Source organism: Lucilia cuprina, chromosome 4, assembly GCF_022045245.1.
Source record: "Lucilia cuprina isolate Lc7/37 chromosome 4, ASM2204524v1, whole genome shotgun sequence".
Classification (NCBI taxonomy): domain Eukaryota; kingdom Metazoa; phylum Arthropoda; class Insecta; order Diptera; family Calliphoridae; genus Lucilia; species Lucilia cuprina.
Genome location: NC_060952.1, coordinates 96,763,634 through 96,782,303, shown reverse-complemented (window position 1 = coordinate 96,782,303; position 18,670 = coordinate 96,763,634). Strand labels below are relative to the sequence as shown.

At 27.9% G+C, this 18,670-nt stretch overlaps 4 protein-coding genes across 7 annotated transcripts in view; 2 read left to right on the top strand and 2 right to left on the bottom strand.

Annotated features, from left to right (window-relative positions):
* Positions 1–1,269, top strand: part of LOC111686983 (mucin-22) — a 40,330-nt gene extending 39,061 nt beyond the window's left edge. Inside the window, exon 5 of the mRNA XM_046950866.1 lies at positions 938–1,269. Coding sequence (XP_046806822.1) covers positions 938–1,172 — 235 coding nt within the window. The 3' untranslated portion in view covers positions 1,173–1,269. The remainder of the gene's footprint in view (positions 1–937) is intronic.
* Positions 1,270–11,380: 10,111 nt separating this feature from the next.
* On the bottom strand, positions 11,381–15,833 carry LOC111686984. Of its 3 annotated transcripts, XM_046949198.1 has the most exons (5): positions 15,654–15,833; positions 15,226–15,343; positions 13,350–14,029; positions 12,445–12,863; positions 11,381–12,376 (listed from the first exon to the last, which is right to left on the bottom strand). In XM_046949198.1, the coding sequence occupies exons 2-5, from the start codon at positions 15,340–15,342 to the stop codon at positions 11,895–11,897; spliced, it is 1,698 nt and encodes a 565-aa protein (XP_046805154.1). In that variant the 5' UTR covers position 15,343; positions 15,654–15,833; the 3' UTR covers positions 11,381–11,894. The 3 variants fall into 3 exon arrangements, with proteins under 3 accessions (XP_046805154.1, XP_046805153.1, XP_023305159.2); XM_046949197.1 differs by lacking the exon at positions 15,654–15,833 and having other exon boundaries at positions 15,226–15,568; XM_023449391.2 differs by lacking the exon at positions 15,226–15,343 and having other exon boundaries at positions 11,383–12,376; positions 15,654–15,832.
* Positions 15,834–16,204: 371 nt separating this feature from the next.
* On the top strand, positions 16,205–17,221 carry LOC111686997. 2 transcript variants are annotated; one of them, XM_046949200.1, is made up of 3 exons: positions 16,205–16,401; positions 16,467–16,828; positions 16,995–17,221. In XM_046949200.1, the coding sequence occupies exons 1-3, from the start codon at positions 16,293–16,295 to the stop codon at positions 17,019–17,021; spliced, it is 498 nt and encodes a 165-aa protein (XP_046805156.1). In that variant the 5' UTR covers positions 16,205–16,292; the 3' UTR covers positions 17,022–17,221. The 2 variants fall into 2 exon arrangements, with proteins under 2 accessions (XP_046805156.1, XP_023305171.2); XM_023449403.2 differs by having other exon boundaries at positions 16,467–17,221.
* Positions 16,832–18,081, bottom strand: LOC111686996 (acylpyruvase FAHD1, mitochondrial). Its single transcript, XM_046949199.1, has 4 exons — positions 17,909–18,081; positions 17,621–17,741; positions 17,461–17,557; positions 16,832–17,400 (listed from the first exon to the last, which is right to left on the bottom strand). Coding segments are annotated over exons 1-4 (708 nt in total). The 5' UTR covers positions 17,910–18,081; the 3' UTR covers positions 16,832–16,911.
* Positions 18,082–18,670: the final 589 nt, after the last annotated feature.

Here is an 18,670-nt window from a genome sequence, read left to right as displayed (position 1 = left end):
ATAGTATAGTCTATAGTATAGTCTATAGTATACTTAGTCTATAGTATAGTCTATAGTATAGTCTATAGTCTAGTCTATAGTATAGTCTATAGTCTAGTCTATAGTATAGTCTATAGTCTAGTCTATAGTCTAGTCTATAGTCTAGTCTATAGTCTAGTCTATAGTATAGTCAATAGTATAGTCTATAGTATAGTCTATAGTATAGTCTATAGTATAGTCTATAGTATACTTAGTCTATAGTATAGTCTATAGTCTAGTCTATAGTATAGTCTATAGTCTAGTCTATAGTATAGTCTATAGTCTAGTCTATAGTATAGTCTATAGGTCTAGTCTATAGTCTAGTCTATAGTATAGTCTATAGTATAGTCTATAGTCTAGTCTATAGTATAGTCTAGTATATAATGTAGTCTATAGTCTAGTCTATAGTATAGTCTAGTCTATAGGCTAGCCTATAATCTAGTCTATTGTTCAGTCTATACAGTATAGTCTATTATCTAGTATATTGTCAATTCTATAGCCCAGTCTTTAGTCTTTTCTATAGTCTAGCCTATAGTTAAGTCTATAGTCTAGTCTATAATAGATGCTTTATAAGAAACCTAAATGTGACAGTATTTTTTAAGGCAAGAAATGGCAACGCTGTACTATTGGCAATACTTGTCATACTCTGGCAATACTAAAACTAACGGTATTTTTATTTTTTTAACAGTGATGCCAATTAGCGTTTGTATACTAAGAAGTACTGTAGCAAGTTAATAAGTTTACATTTTAAGAAATATTTATATAAGACTAATTTAAAGTTTTTTCTCTCATATTTCCTGTCTTTGTCCTAGTGTTTGTTTCAACTTTTTCCTATCTTAAACTTTTCTTATTCTATAACAAAAGCTTCTCTTTGTTTGTGTTTTATGTTTCAAATATTTGTTTTTCTATATATTTTTAGTCCCTTAACTATTCACTGCTCTCCAGGTACTGGACGTACAGGTACAATAATTGCCTGTGACATAGCAATAAGAAGTTTAGAAACGCCCAAACGTACAGTAGACATACCACAAATAGTCTATTATGTAAGGAGGGGACGGGCCAGTGCGGTACTAACCAAGGAACAATACGAATTTATATATAAAGTTGCCAATATGTATGCAGCTAAAATAACAAATCCCACAAACTATAATTAAATGGAAAAAAATCCGTTATACTTTAAAACAAGTGCCTTGTTTTAGCAAAAAAAAAAAAATGTAAACAAGTTAAAGTAACAAATTGAATTATATAAAACACTCATTACAAGTAACCCATTTTAGTCATTATAATTATTATTATTTTATTAATTAATAAATATTATTTAAATTTAATAATATGTTATTAATATAATTTTGTTTCTTAACAAAATACAAAAACACAGTAAGCAGCTTTATGAACTAAAATTCATTAATAATTATTTATTTATCTATGTATTATTCTTTTTGTTTTTTTTTTATAATTTGCTTTAAAAAAGAAAATGTTGCTTTTTTCTAGTAGCATTTGGCAAAAATTTTTTGTTATGTATTAAATTCCTCTTTTTTGTGATATTATAATTATTAAATTAATAAAGAAAAAACCTAAAAATGAAACTTTAATTTCTTGTACATTTATTGTAAACTATTATATATTCCATTATTATTTAAGTATTAAATAAATAAATTAATGGTTTTTGTAAATATCAATTTTATGTATAAATAATTTAGTAAATATTGTTTATATTTTTAATTTAGAAAACAAAAAATAAAATAAAACATTTAAGGCATTCACTTTACCAGGTAAATTACTAAAATTATATGTTTAAATTACAAGTATACTGTCAGTGTTTAAAACCTTTCAAAGTATATATTTTTTAATTTTGTTTATAATTATTTAGTAAATTTATGTAAAAAAAATGTGAATCTCGAAAAAATATTAGTAACATTGTATACTTTGTATGAAACAAGTAAAAAATAATAGAAATTTAATTTGTATTATAAACGAAAATATGTATTTTAAATAAAACAAAATATATTATACATACTTATATAACGAAATAATAATGAAGATTTATTTCATTTATTTTTCTATAAAGGTAAAATTAAACCTAAATTTACGGTTCTTAAGCCGAAGGTCCACACTACGCGTCTTTGCGTCAAAGCATTACTCGCTTTTTATACCTACATCAAGTTACATGCTACGATTTTAAAGTGAAACTTTTTTTGTTTAATTGAAAAAAAAAAACTTCGCATTTTTCTACAGCTTTTATTTATTTTTTTTCATCACTAAACTCATTGCATTAAATAAAGAATATAAAATGTCAATATCAGGTGACATGTTCGTGCGCCGCTTGTGACGCTTATAAAAGTAGATCTACTTTAAGCATTTTACTTGTCAAGGCATTCTACGCCTTTAACTTTTAGTATATAAATACATTGATTCTACTTTTTTGACAGACGCATAGAATGCGAGAAAGCGTTGTACTCAAAATAAAGTTTTGTATTTCATTGTTTAACTATTTCACACCATTGACAGCACTTGTCATTGTCTGGCATCACTAAAACTAACGGTAATTTGCTGTTTGATTTCTATAGTAAAAAACAGTGTTAACAATTAGCGTTAATTAAGAGGAAAAAAGTTGGTCCCTATCAGAGCAATTTATTTTTATTCAATAAACAAATTGTTTAACAGTGAAACCTATAATTTGTTATGTTAGTTAACAATGTTTATAAAAATATTATAAAAAATTATATAGCGGACTTTTTGCCTTTCTTTGTTTAATGTTTCGGCAGATTTTGTTTTTGGTAGTAGGTGTCCAAATCAGCAATAAAATCTATTTTGAATTTTTGAATATCCCCAGATATTAAAATCTCCAAAAAAAAAAAAAAATAAAATAAATAAAACGAATTTAAATTTTAAATAATTTAAAACATATTAATTAAAAAAGCCTAGAAGTATACCCTAATAAAACGAAATAAATCTAATTGTTTATAAAAACTATAATTTATTGCATTAACAGGTAAGTTATGGGACACTTGTTATTTTTTTTAATATCAAGGCTATAAAAAATATTTTTAAGTACATTTTTTTTATAAAAAATAGAACATACACATATATATATATACACTTAGTTACTAATCAATAACTGACCGAAAAGATAACGAAAAACCTCATGGCATTTAATAATCTTATAAAAAAATAACTTGTATATAAAGATAATTAAAAAAAACTTTAATAAAAAATGAGTAGTCAATATGCATAACACCAATACAAAAATAACATTTTAAAAATCGATATAGAAAAAATATGCTTAAGTAAAAGCAAGATAAGATTTTAAATAAAAAAACCTAAAAAAACGTTCTTAGCAGTTGGTATATAAAAAAATGTCGATTTTTTAGTAACGAGTCATTTTTTCTAACTATTACGTGTAATTTCTACGTAAAAGTGATGTAATAAATATTTTGTCGTTTTATGGAATTATTTGTCAGGTTATTTTATTATAACACTTGAAAAGTTTTCAATTTGATAAGATTATAAAGTCTTCATACAAGTTATTGTTTTTTTCTTCTTTAAGTACTAAGTTCATAAATTTTGTTTTTTTTTTTATATAATCATAGTATATAAATGAGGTCATCAATAGTTAAAAAAAATACATATATAAACTTATTTGTATTTTTTGGATTAAAAAGTTCGAAAAGAAATTTAAAGGAAATGTGACAATATAAAAATATATTTTTTATACTTAAATTTTATTTAAATTTAGTTATAATTTTCTATTTTTAACTTAATTATTTTACATTTTGATTTATTTTTATTTTTTAATTTAAATTATATATAACATAGGATTTCTGTAGATTTTTAGAGATTTCATGCTGTTTTTCTATGTGCAATAGTTAGCAACACTTATTTATTGTTTACCATAAAGTAACGGTGTTTTTTTTAAGAAAATCTGGCTTTTATACTTTCTGTCTGTCTCTTTTTCACTCGCACTGCTGTAATGATGTAAACAAAACAAAATAAACAACTGCTGAACGTTGTTGTTGTCGTTGTTTTCTTAGTGGCATCTTAAAACAACATGTGTGGGTGGGTGTCATAAAAAATTTATAAATTTAAATAATAGTGCTATTAAAAATAGTTTAAATAAAGAAAAAATGTGTATAAAAGTAATAAAAATTGATAAGTTTTAGTTTAATTGGCAAAATGTATAAAGAAATTAAAAGTTAACGAGTTACAATTATACTTAGGAAAGGAGATTCACAAAATTGTGGCGGCAAGGTAAGCTTATTCCTTTTGTTGTTTTATCATAAAATAGATCTCCCTAAAATTATCAGAAAAATAGGAATTTTGTTAATCTTATTTCTCAGAAGAATTTACACTTGCTGAGTTCTATCCTGTAGAGGTTTGTTGGTTCATGAAGTAGTGTTCCTTGATGTAGCTTACCTAGTTGTTCAGATTAGGACAGGAATGGTATGTTCATTTTCATTTAGTAATTTAGAACTTTTTAACAGTGGCAGGTAGTTCTTAAAGTGTTGTACAACAAAAATCTGCAACAACCATAAGGAATTGATTTTGTTATACAGCGTGGTACCTATTTGCAAACTCAAACTTATAGTTTCTGTTGCATTTTTGTTGAAGACAATTTTCTGAAGAACCAAGTTATCCATGGCCTTAAAATAATTAAAAATTTTAATAATATATGAGATATACTTTCGAGAGGTTTCAAGCAAAATCGATTTATGAACATACTTTGGACGTTATATCGAAAAAGAGACAATGTGGATATGAAATGAAAGATATTTGAAAGGCCTTTCGTTTGATATATGCATTATATCAAACGAAACTAATAATAAAAGTTTTAAAATTTCAGATTTTACTTCGTCCGACAAGTGAATAGTTTAACCAATCCTTAAATTTGTCAAAGCCTCATTAGTTTTCTAATATAAGAACATAATAATATAAAATTTAAAGAAATATATGGAAACTTAAGTTAAGTGGTTTAAAATTTTGAAAACAATTAGTTTCATTTTTTTAATTTTACAATACTTAAAGAAAATTTGTATTATAAACCGAAAGTATTTAGAAAGATCGTACTGAATTCGAAAGTTTAGTTAAACATCTACCTGATTTACAAAAGATTTACTTTAAATGTTAACAAGTTTTTCCTACAAATCAGAAAAACTGACCTAAAGTGTAAGGACTTTGATTATTACCGGGATCTAATAAACAACATAGCATCGTCCAGGATAATTATATAATTACATAATCTAAATTCTATTCTCCAACAACTGTTTAGGATCAAGTCAAATAAATGCTGAAACAACTAATAAAAATATTTCACACCCGAATAAATAATTCCCGCGAATACTGTTGGCATTCAAACATCAATATCTTCTAAACAACTTTAACAAACCGACAAATAAAACACCCACCACCCCCTGCCCCATTACAAAATCACATGGCTTGTCTCACACACAAGTGTTCCCCATACATTGCTCCCACTGATAGGTTTTTTTTTATTGCAAACACTTTCGAAAAAAAGAGAACACTGTAAGATAACATTTGAGAAAAAAGTTAATTTAAATACAATATTGTATTTCAAACAAATAACACTCAAAAACACACTTTTTCTGTTGTACTCTCTAGGAATTTTTGTTTGATGATTGTTGATGCATGTTGAAAGTAGAATAGAAGAATCTCACAAATAGCAAATTTATTTTATTTGATAAAAGACATGTGAGGAGCCCCCTACTCTACTCGCCCTGTAACATCAATGTTTAAAGTTTATTTTCAAACAAATTCAAATCACACACTTGCACAAGTTTTATATTTGTTATTAAATAAATAAAATTTAACTCCTTTTTTTAGTTAATTACATTTTTCATATATTTTTTTACTAAATTTTAATAATTATTTTTTTTATTTAAAAAAAATTTTTGTAACAAATTTTTAAATAAAACGTTATTAATAAATGGTTGTACACTCTTTGTGGTTCGATTACCTAATGATGACAAATCATTTTACTGATATTGCTTTTATATGTTAACCGTTATCTATATTTTTTTATATTCCCTGATATCGTCAATGTTCTATATCGTTTGGTTCTCCGATGATTTGTTTGTTTGTTTGTGTTGAAATACAAAGATATGTAGGTTTATTAAACTGTTACTTATGGCTTTCTATGTCGAGTATTTACACCGAACGAACGGTGGTTGCGTATTGCATTTATTCCTTTTCCTTCGATTTCGTCGTTTTTATTTATTTATTCGTATTTATTATCAATTGATAAAAATCGACATTGTTTCTTTTTATTTTTATAAATATTTTTGACACTTTTATTTACGAAACGTGAAAGAAATCATAACTTTACGGTTATTTGTTTTTCTTGTTTAATCTACTGACCAATAGATAAAAATTGTCTTGGTTTCTCGTTTTGCTGTCGCTGTTGTTGTTGCTGTTGTTTAAAAGTTTCGTTAAAGGGTTTTAGAAAAAAGTCGGAAAAAAACACGACTACTACTATCTAACTTACTGTCTTCGTATTTACACGAGATAAATAGTAGATCAAGGGTTGAAGAGATTTTCAGGTACTTTTGCTGATATTTAGAAATTTAGGATTTATTTTAAATAAATATTTTATCACCACTTACACCTCTTGATCATAGTAGATCGGTAGATCTTAATATTCTATAGCCAGACACTTTAATGTTAATATTGTCATGAAGGAATTTATAAGTAAAATATACTTCCGAACTTCAATATTAAGATCGAGATTTTTCCTTATAAATAAAATTATCGTCCAGTGATCATATAAATTTAATTTTAAAGCAACTATACAATTTTTTATAAAAATCTAAAAAAATTGAATGATCGTTACTTTGTCCTTAATAAAAGGATTGTTTGATGAGTGATCTTTCCACTCTATAAATAATATTCGAATTTTTTTGATCAAATTTTATTAGGTGAAGATGTAAAGGCATGAAAAAGAGAATTTGTTTTAAAATATTGATGCATCCGACAATCTGTAACCTTTGAAAGCAATGCATGAAATTTTTATAAAAGGATCTATGGGATCCTCAACAACGTCAATAGTCTGTAACCATGTGGTCAAAGATTCGCTTTCTTTTTTATCTATCTATCTATCTATCTATCTATCTATCTATCTATCTATCTATCTATCTATCTATCTATCTATCTATCTATCTATCTATCTATCTATCCATCTATCTATCTATCTATCTACCTATCTATCTATCTATCTATCTATCTATCTATCTATCTATCTATCTATCTATCTATCTATCTATCTATCTATCTATCTATCTATCTACTTATCTATCTATCTACCTATCTATCTATCTATCTATCTATCTATCTATCTATCTATCTATCTGTCTGTCTGTCTGTCTGTCTGTCTGTCTGTCTGTCTATCTATCCATAACTACGAATTTTTCTTTAATACCCCTTCCCTAAATAAATTTTCTTAACTCCGCTCATATCGATCTAATAATTTATTTGTTGTTTTTTTTCGACAGGTAGTTCCTTACGAGTGTTGTTTTTTTCTGTCCCCTAAAATCGAAATAGTCATCAAACTTACGATCGTTATTTTACGCTATTTGTTCACTGATAACACATTGACTTCGTCTTGAGAAATATTCATATGAGAAAATAGTAATAATGTGTAAATACTTAAACGAAATAGAATAAAAATTTAAAGTAGTTTAACTATATATGCCTAGATTCGATAAGTATCGTCGTCTTATCGTTATCAGCAAAAAAACACATTCTAACTCTATCATTTTACTTTTTCGAATATAAAACGTTTTCATCGATACATATGTACGAACACATGTACAGTAAGTTTCTACCTGATTACATACTTATAACTTAGAAATAAATATTTGATTTCAATATCAAAATTATTGTTAGAGTCCGTCGAGTAAATTGTATCATACATAATATGTACTTATAACTTATATATAAAAAACAATTTAATCGCCATAAAGTTTAAGTGTCCCACTAATAGATATGATTGGAAATGCAAGTTAAATTTACGATTATTAGATTTTGTTAGAATATGAATTTGAAGAAATCACATTTTGATATTTATAGTTTAATGATCGTGGGCTTTGATCTAATTTACTTACGTGGCATTACAGGTTCAACAAATAAATATTTATTAAAAAGTTTTAATGAAATAAATCTTTAAATTTGTATGTACTGGTACTAGTTTTTCTTTTACACGATTTCCTAGCTAAACCATTTAACACATTATACTCCCCAGTTCCACGTCACTGTCTTTAGTTTGTTTTAACCCTTTTCTTATCTTAGTTTTATTTTTTTAAAAAAAAGTTCAATATTAATTTTGGACATTAGATTAATAATGAATAGAAAATAGTAAAATAAATATTTGTTCTCGATAAATAACAATTTTTTTATTAAACTTTTTTTTCAATATATTCTTATTAGTTTTATTCTGTAATAATTTCTTATTTTTTGATAAGATGCACTAAATTATAAAATCGATAAGATTTTTAAGGTTTTAAAAGAAACATAATTTACTTAGTTTATGGGTTTAATATCATTTTAAAAATTAGGAAATTTAGAAAAAATTGATTTGAGATTTTTATTAACAATTCGATTTTAGGTGGTGGTGAATTTTGTAGAGACTTTATGTGGACGCTAGGGGCAAAAATGTATTTAAAAGATTTACATATATTTGAAAAAGTTTTATTTGTAGTAAATTTTATCGTTAGGTTTGTATAAATCGACTTTTGAAGAATCGACTTTTTGTCGAAAAAAGTCGACTATTTTGTTCCAAAAAAGTCGATAACCCGACTATCGTCTATGAAAAAGTCAAAAAGTCGAGTTTGTAAAAAAAATCAAAAAGTTGAAAAGTCAAAAAATTGTAAAAAGTAAAAAAGTCGGAAAAAGTCGAAATAACAGAAAAAAATTCAAAAATAGTTGAAATTATAGGAAAACCCCGAAAAAAGTCAAAAGATAGTCGAAAAAAGTCAAAAGAATGCGAAAATAGTCAAAAAGTCGAAAAGTAGACTATTTATAAAATATTAAAAGTCGACTTTTAATTAAATGGAAAAAGTCGAAAAATCGACTTTTCATAAAATGCAAAAAGTCGAAAAGTCGACTTTTCGTTTCAACTATAGAACCCTATTTAACGCAATATTATTTTTTATAAGTGAATTTTGGACATTCAAGTCATTTTTTGACGGAGACTTTGTTTTCAAAATTTCTCAAAGGACTAGGGTTCTATAAATCGACTTTCGAATAACGAACAATCGACTTTTTGTCGAAAAAAGTCGAAAAGTCGACTTTGTTAATAAAAGTCGAAAAAAGTCGAAGAAAGTCGAAAAGTCGTATAAAGTCAAAATCTCGAAAAAAGTCGAAAAGTCATAAAAAGTCAAAATCTCGAAAATTGTAGAAAAGTCGAAAATTCTAGTCAAAAATAGTCCAAGATATTAAAAAAGTGGAAAAAAGTCAAAAACACTAAATTAGTCGGAAAATTTCGAAAAAAGTAAAAAAATAGTCGAAAAAAGTCGAAAAATCGAAAAAAGTCAGAAAAAAATTATTTTTAAAATACTTATAGTCGAAAAGTCTATAATTAAATGAAAAAAGTAGGAAAGGTGAAAAATCGACTTTTCATAAAATGAAAATGTCGAAAAGTCGACTTTTTAATTTAACAATAGAACCCTACAAAAGGACTAGTCCAAAAGTAAGTGAAATATATGGCGAAAAATATACTCTATTTAACATTATGATGGTGAGGACCACGTAATCAATACATGAATTACATCGGACAGAATATGCCTGGATGTTTTCCTTCAAAATAGCTTTGTCTGGTTCGTAATCGCTCATCACATCCTTAAAATCAATCATTTTTCCTAAAAATATAAAATTTTTGGTTAAAAACTTAAAATCTGCTGTAATTTCATTAAAACGTGTTGAAATTGAAAAAGAAGCTTGATTCCTGATCACTCATAGTTTCCCCTAGAAATCGATATTTATCTTCAAAAGATTTTTTTATCGAAAACCTAAGTTTCCTGAACGTAATTCCTAAGAATCTTCCAATCAGTGTTAGTCAGGAATGTTATTTCCGGAATAACATCACTTTCAAGATACTTGGATCTAATTTCGAAGAATGCAGTGGCAGTGGCAAAGAAAGTGCTCCAGAGTTTCACTGTCCTCTCCACATGCTCTACATACATCTGAATCCGCACGTCCAATTTTGCATAAATGTGCTCGTAATCTTGTGTGTTCACTCAGAATACGTACTATCTTACTAACATCAGACTTGCTCTGTTTGAGGAGATTTTTCGTCTTGCTCTCATCAGTGTCACCCCATAGGATTTTCGTGGTTCTACCCACTGTTTCATTATTCTAAGAGGTCTTAGTGGATTCTCTCACCCATATTTTTAGTTCAGCTTTTGTTGCATCAAACGATTTTCCGTTTGTCAGGTTAACTGCCTCGTGCTCACTTTCCTTTAAAGCTATTACATTCGCTCTTTCATAACCGACTACTCCCGAGTGGGCTGGTACCCATATGATGTAAACCTTACCTTTGGGAGAGTATTCAGTTGAAACTTTCTTACAATCCAATACGGTCTTAGATTTAGTTCTACCCCCTGATATCGCTCTAATTGCCTTCTAGCTGTCGGTAAATCTATTAAGCGCTGTGGACGCCATATTTATTATAATCCAATTTACGCATTCAATTATTGCTCGTACTTCTGTCTGGAAGCTTGTGTTATGATTTGGTAAACGGTGGTATATTTTCTGCTTATGGATCTTTGCCTGTAACTTTGATTAAAAACGATTAAAGCTTAATATGTGATCACTTAAGATTTCCCTTAAAACTCGATATTTTCTTAAGAGAATCATGATCTCTTCTTTAATGATCATGAATTTTCTTTATGCATTATTTGTACTCAACTTTGCCTATTTTAAGGTGTAAGTTATTTAAAAAATATATGAATAAGTTTTACTGCATATGTTGAGGCTTCGATTAATAACTTTTCCAATAAAAACCCCAATTGGAATTAGTTCATTAAAGCCGTGATACACGGTTGTCAAATCTTACAACGTTGTCAGTAAAATGTTCAGAAAATGTCTAATAATCGTCTGAACTTACAATTTTTCTTTTGCAACGTTGTCAGAAAAAGCATTACCGAAAAAATTGCAAGACAAAATTTGTAAGTTAACAGTATTATTAGACATTTTCTGAACATTTTACTGCCAACGTTGTAAGATCTAACAACCGTGTATACATAGCATTATGGATAACACTTATGGATAACTATAAGTCATAGAAACTGTACAATGAATATTTTATCACACTGTTAAGGAAAAGAAAAAATCGCATTATTATCTCTTGCAATTGACAAGTTATTTCATTTATTCTTACTATTTTTTATTATTATGTATATTTTTGTATAAATAATAAAATGATGATATTTTTTGTAGCTTTTTAATTAATAACTAATTTTAATTTGACTGACTATAATTTTACAGGGACATTAAATGTCGTAGCTGTGTAATTTAGCTTTTTTGCTTTTGGTGTAATTCATTTAATCCTTAACTCAATATAAGGAGTGCTTGTGTGTTTTTGTTCTTTTCTTCTTTTTTTTCTGCTACAAAAGTGCTTAAAAAATATTACTTAAAGCTAATACAAGATAGATTAAAATAATACATAGAAATATTTATATATAAATAGAAAAATACAGCCAGCTGAATATGCAATTAACTGATTCAAGATATTTAGTAGAAATAGATGTAGATTTATATAAATTAACAAAATATTTAATATTAACTAATAATGTGTTACAAAACTACAATTAACTACAAATATGTATGTTTGTAGTTAACTTGTGCATTGTTGTTGTTATTATTTTTATTCAAAACCATTTATTTTCGGTTTTCTGTTCACTTATCAATGGCCTTTTATCTGTCTCAGCTGAAAAACCCTCATTTTGTGCCTCACACAAAAGACTAGCCTCGCCACACTCTTCACTGGGCACTCGTTTATATGAATGTAAACGTCTACGATTACGTGTTGTAATAATACTTTGCTCCGGCATTGTCTTAATGTTGTTATATGAACCTCTTGGATAGGCACGATGACAATGGGGTGAAAATATAGAGGGATAATATTGTCTATAGATATAATAGGAGACCACTAAACCAATCAAACTGCCAATAGTAACATCCTCCCAATGATGATGATAATCACAAGTACGGCTAACAGCTATCAAAGCCGCCAACACTAAAGGTGTTATAGCAACACACAAACGCCAAGATTCACCACGACCACGATGATTAAAGGCATGCAGTTTGGCACCTACATAGTAGGTAATAAAACCAAAACCGGCAAAGGCAACTAAAAGTTTAAAAAAATTAAATTAATTTCTTTCCTTTTTCGATTTTTAACTAAACAAAAAAACTTACATGACGAATGTCCACTGGGAAAACTTTTACGTCCCTCATTTATTTCTCTTATATTACCGGTACAATTAAATAATTCCAACATATTATCCACACCCGTGCCATTGTTTGACAATTGCATAACACCATCAGGGAAACAACGATAATAAAAATCTGGCCTTGGACGTCCAACACTTATTTTCAAGAGACTTGTGGCCAAACCATTTAAACCCAATATCAGTGTCCAGGCCCAACTGGCGGCACGAAAATCTCGTCGATCTTTTGTTAATGCCAAATGTATTAATGTTATAAAAAATGGGCCAAATATAACGGCCAATAGTAGAGCTAAAGGTGAAACATAATCTTTGGTACGAGGATTCTTATACATCCACATTTCCTCTTTGTGGATGACGCGTGTGAAGGCTGTTTGAGTTTCTAATTTACTGTAAGCAGAGAGAGATGGGTTAATTTTTGTAGATGTTCTTACTTACTTACTTACTTAATTACTTACTTACTTACTTACTTACTTACTTACTTACTTACTTACTTACTTACTTACTTACTTACTTACTTACTTACTTACTTACTTACTTACTTACTTACTTACTTACTTACTTACTTACTTACTTACTTACTTACTTACTTTCTTACTTACTTACTTAATTACTTGCTTGGTTACTTGCTTGCTTACTTATTTACTTACTTACTTACTTCCATACTTACTTATTTACTTATTTACTTATTTTCTTACTTACTTACTTACTTACTTACTTACTTACTTACTTACTTACTTACTTACTTACTTACTTACATACATACATACATACTTACTTACTTACTTAATTACTTACTTACTTACTTACTTATATAATAACTTATATAATAACTAAGGCTATTTATATATATTTATTTAAAAATGTAAAACTTACCTAAAAACAACAACCAATACAACTCTGATACCAATATCAATCAAATCGCTAACATACTCTGCATGCTTGCCAAATAAGGTCGCACAACCGAAAGCACTACCACCATCATCTTCTGCATCTAAACTTTGCGTTATTCTTTGATTACGTTGTGGCATTTGATGATGTTGATATTTACTATGATGATGCTGAAGTCCACTACTTAAACTTCTACGAGTCATTTTACGTTTATCCGCTGTACTCATCATTATTTCATCCTCTTCCTCCTCTTGACTAGTACTACTATCGCTTGTCGTATAACGATGTAATTTCTCTGCTGAACTCTCACTAAAACTTCTTTTCGTTGAACGTTTGGTAAACGTTCTTCCAGTGTACATTGCTCGTCTCAGTGTTGTTGTGGTTTGTAAAATATTACTCGTCGATAATGATGATGAATTATTTTGCGTTTGCGATTTCTTTCTATAATTTCTTTTGGGGGGATACGTATCAAAGTTTTTGTTGTAATTATTTTGCCGCTCTTGTAAGTGTGTAGTAAGACGAGTATGTAGAATATTTTGTTTTCTACAGATTGTATCTTTATCGTCGTCTTTGTCTAGGGAATTATTAAACATACTGTCTGCTCCAAGTTCAGCAGCAGTCTGTTTACTTTGATGTTGAGAACGCTGCTGCTGCTGCTCCAGGTTCTGTTAAGTGATAAAACAAAAGAAAAACAATTTGTTTTAAATCAAGTGTATGTATATGGATACAGTAACATGGTTAGCGCGATAAGATAGTGGAGGGCTATTGTGTGGGTTTTTGCAAACACAGTAACGTCAGTAAAGAAAAAAACTTTATTAGACAAGGGATTTTACAAAGACAAACATACATATATCGTAAGATGGGTTAGTAATTTGTTCGAAATGAAATAAATTTAAGAAAGATAGATAGATAGATAGATAGATAGATAGATAGATAGATAGATAGATAGATAGATAGATAGATAGATAGATAGATAGATAGATAGATATATAGATAGATAGATAGATAGATATATAGATAGATAGATAGATAGATAGATAGATAGATAGATAGATAGATAGATAGATAGATAGATAGATAGATAGATAGATAGATAGATAGATAGATAGATAGATAGATAGATAGACAGCCAGATAGATATATAGATATGTATTCAAATTTAGAACCAATCTTGACAACAGATTAGTAGATTAAAGGCTGTTAAGTTTTTAACTCTTTTTTGTTTTCAAATCAATGAAGTATTTAAATATTAAAAGCCACCCACTCTTTCAAATTCTTCTCAAGACATTTAGCGAATACTCTTGAATCCTAATTTAGTACAACAAATTGTCTAGAAAATAAAAGCAAACATGTTTAATAGTTAGGGTCTTATTCATGTGAATAAGGCCTTTAATATTTAATAGAAATAAACAAGTATCGTACAACAGGTTGTATTGTTTATAACTATTACTAATAAAAAATAATAAATAATGCATAAAACAAATACATTGATAAAATATTTAATTATAATCTTAATGTGTTTTATCAAAAACTCTATAATAACGATGACTATTATATGTAATGTTTATTTATAAAAAAAATACTCTAAAGTTTAGTTTAGTCACAAAACACACGACAAATCAATGAGCCATATTAAAACATATACTTAATGCATATTAGTTAATTATTTAAACAAAAACTAGCAGTAATAAGTATTATTATTAAAACTAAAGAATATGATCTTAACAATAGTTTTAATGTTAATGTTTGGTTGTAACCAACTGCGAGATGATTAAATTAGCGTAATAAATGAAATCTGAGACACAGCCATAACAACGGATGATTGTAGTAATTTCAGTGTAAATCTTATTGTTTAACTAACCGTATTAGTATGACGTTGTCTCAGCCATGAGGGATTCATCGTTGATGTGGTTACTGTTGCTGCCACCGCTACTGTTGTAATTGTTGCTACTGAGCTATCAGTTGAGTCAGTTTTCATTCTTGTATTTAGAAAATAAACTAAAACCCTTTAATATTCACACAACATCACGTGTATTTCGATTTTTTAAAACTTTAAATTAAACAATTTTTTCTTTGCAATTTTCTTTTAGCTTTCACTTTATTCACTTTTTCCTCTAATCTAATAAGAAATACTCTCTATACTACACCAAAAATATTTTTTGCTAATTATTTTTTTGTAATCTACTCTGGGGCCCAATTTTCTCATTGATTTGTTTAGCTTGTTTGTTGTTATTGTTCTTAGTTTTGTTTTTTTTTTTTTTTTGTCGGGGGGTTACTATAGGTACTTACCCTCTTTTTCGTATGGCTTAAATTATAATCTTAATAGGTATTTTTTATTTGTAACTCTTATATAAATGTAAAGGTTTTATCCATAGTTTTATTTATTATAAAAAGTTTTGTAATAATTTGTTAAACAAATATTAAAATGGTAAACACACTTAATAAAAACTACACGTCGAGATAAATGTCAATTAAGATTTAACCTTTTTTCAGTGTTGATAAACGTTTTAATAAGAAGGTGTGGTGAAAAATAAAATAAAAGTGACAGTTTTTGTTAAATTTCGTTACTTTTTGAGATCCTAAGTTAATATACACAGTAGGACTCTCTAATTGGGCCGAATTATAATGTAGTTGTTCTACAAATATCAAATTAGACTAAAATATATAAAACGAGAATTAAGAATTTGATTGTAAAAAAAATAATTTGAAAAATTAAAAAAATTGATATTCGGTTATGGTGAATAAATGCACTAACTAGTGTTGGTAATCTTAAAAATAACAGCAAGTAAATATACTCCGAACACTTCCTAAAGTCATATGATTAACAGCTGTGTTTATAGATTCCGTTTTAGAAAAAGAAAGGTGACAACTTTATAATAAAACTAATTTCTGTTCATCATTTAATAAATCAATTTATAATAAACAAAAATGCCGACCAATTTATGTGACATAAACAATGTGCTGGATTCCCTGTATTTGGAATTGTTAAATTTAATAGAACAACAAACAAGCTGTCGAGTTAATATTGAAAAAACAAGTAAGAAGAATATTTTGTTAAATATTTAAAGGTTTTAATAATTTCAATAAAATTTCACAAACTAGTCAATGCCGGACAGTTGTTACTGGCCAAAACACGTTATAATCAAGGCTCTCAAACTATTAGTGTGGCACAAATTCCCACCGAAAACAGTGAAGACTGTAAGGCTTTGTGTCTAGTGACAGAGGAGGCAAACGAGGAAAGTGTAGCGGGCTGCAAGAAAAGTTTGCTACGTCACAAAGTAGATAAAACCGAGGGTTATTTGGAACCCATGCACTGGTTTACCATTATGCCTTCCATGTCTTTGCGTAATGCTGCAGAACAATTTAAAAAATCCGTGGATTTAGCTGTAGAAAGTGCTAATATACAAAATGAAATGTTGGCCATTATGAAAAGTATTGAACATTTAAAAGCTCTAAAACAACAAGTATAATTTTAACATTATTTTATACAAAATATTTTATTATTTTTTTAAACTATTTCCATAATGCACATTCCCGTTACCCATCATTATTCATCTTTACAATTGAATGTCATTTTAATCATATCACCCATGCCACATTCAATGACATCACCTCCCTTAATGGGCAAAGAACCATTGGGTGTACCAGTCAAAATAATATCATTTGGTTCCAGAGTCATAAATTGTGAGGTATACGAAATAAGATCATCAACTTTGAAAATTAAATCCGAAGTATTGCCCTTTTGTTTGTATTCCCCATTAAGTTTAAGCCATAAGTCGACATTGTGAGGATCTTTGATATCTTCAAGTTTAATAAAACGAGATACTGGTGTAGAAGTATCAAAACCTTTACCCAAAGACCAAGGATGTCCTTTAGCACGAGCCTCACCCAATGCACACTGAGCTGTCATATCTAAAGCCAAACAATAGCCGCCAACATAATTTAAGGCCTCAGCTTTGGAAACATTTTTACAATGTTTGCCTATAATAACACCCAATTCAACTTCATAGGCTACCTTAGAAAAAACTTTGGGTATCTAGAAATAAAAAGAAAAAATAAATACCAACAAAATTTTTACTCTTGCTTTAATACTTACCACAATATCTTGACCTTCTTGTATCAATGAAGTGGTGGGTTTTAAAAACATCAAAGGCAATTCTGGTACAGGAACATTTCTTTCCCTAACAATGTCCCTGAAAATTACCATAAAATTAGTTTAATAATATAAAATGTTAAAAAAAGTTCTTATAACGTACATATAATTTAAAGCAGCTCCTACAATCTTTTTGCTATTCTTAACAAAAGATTCCAATTCTGTATTGCTTGCAGTGGCCATTGTTCTTTTTGTGATGTTGTTTAGTAAACGCGTTAAAAACACTATAAATTTAGCAGAAAAGTTTTAGTGTGGCAATTAAAATTTTATTAATAAATGAGCCTTCTGCTGTCAGGGTCGTTTCAAAGTGAAATGCCCCTTTATAGAAACAATTTAAAGGCAAACACAATTATTTACTCACTCCATGTCGTTCACATTCTCTTTTACTTACTTTTTATTGCTGGAAATTTTCTCTTTTTCGTAACGATAAGCTAAATAAATGATAACTTTTGACTTGGCCCACAGGGAAATTAGTTTCGTGTTGTTTTCTATTGATGATTGTATAAAAAAAGCTTTTCTAGTTCTTTATTTATAAATATCATTATCGTGTAAGAACATAGTCATTATTATCATTCTTTCATAGTTTTGATAAGAAATGTCAAAATCAGCTGTTATGTTTTTTGAAAACAAACGTGTATGTGTGTTAGGGTTTTCAGATTGTTTTACAAAATGTCTTAACATACAGAAATGACAAATAAAAAATGAATAAAAATACCTAATGGCATCAGCAGATATTTTTATAAGAAATACTGTAAACTCAATTACACATAAATTATTAAAAATAAAATACATATAAACTTGGGGTTAGAGTATTTTCTAGAAAATTTCGGAATATGTATTTTGAGAAATTCTTTAAAATTTTAGATAGTTTGTATTTAAATTTTTTTTGTAAATTGGCCTCAAAAGATTCGGTTATTGTTTTACTTTGAATTTTTTTTCCGAAAATATTTTTTTAGAGCTATTTAAATATCTAGATATTAAGAATTGTGATTCCAAGATCATATATTGTAGCTTTTAACGATTTATTTAATGCAAATATTGACAACAATGTTGCAACATGACAAACAATCTTGACAACTTAGTGATTTTATATTTTAGTAAAAAGGCACGAATGTCCTTGCCTCAAAAGGTGTAGTCTTTTAGATCTAACTAG

Excerpts from the sequence above, each read along its gene's own strand:
- LOC111686984 (XM_046949198.1), bottom strand. The coding sequence starts at position 15,342 with ATGAAAACTGACTCAACTGATAGCTCAGTAGCAACAATTACAACAGTA. Across the intron at positions 14,030-15,225 it reads GACAACGTCATACTAATACG|AACCTGGAGCAGCAGCAGCA; the intron begins GTTAGTTAAACA and ends ATCACTTAACAG. Across the intron at positions 12,377-12,444 it reads TCCCAGTGGACATTCGTCAT|TTGCCTTTGCCGGTTTTGGT; the intron begins GTAAGTTTTTTT and ends TTAAACTTTTAG.
- LOC111686997 (XM_046949200.1), top strand. The coding sequence starts at position 16,293 with ATGCCGACCAATTTATGTGACATAAACAATGTGCTGGATTCCCTGTAT. Across the intron at positions 16,402-16,466 it reads AGTTAATATTGAAAAAACAA|TCAATGCCGGACAGTTGTTA; the intron begins GTAAGAAGAATA and ends TTCACAAACTAG. Across the intron at positions 16,829-16,994 it reads TAAAAGCTCTAAAACAACAA|AACCATTGGGTGTACCAGTC; the intron begins GTATAATTTTAA and ends TAATGGGCAAAG.
- LOC111686996 (XM_046949199.1), bottom strand. Across the intron at positions 17,558-17,620 it reads GGAGCTGCTTTAAATTATAT|GGACATTGTTAGGGAAAGAA; the intron begins GTACGTTATAAG and ends GGTAATTTTCAG. Across the intron at positions 17,401-17,460 it reads AAGAAGGTCAAGATATTGTG|ATACCCAAAGTTTTTTCTAA; the intron begins GTAAGTATTAAA and ends TTTTATTTCTAG.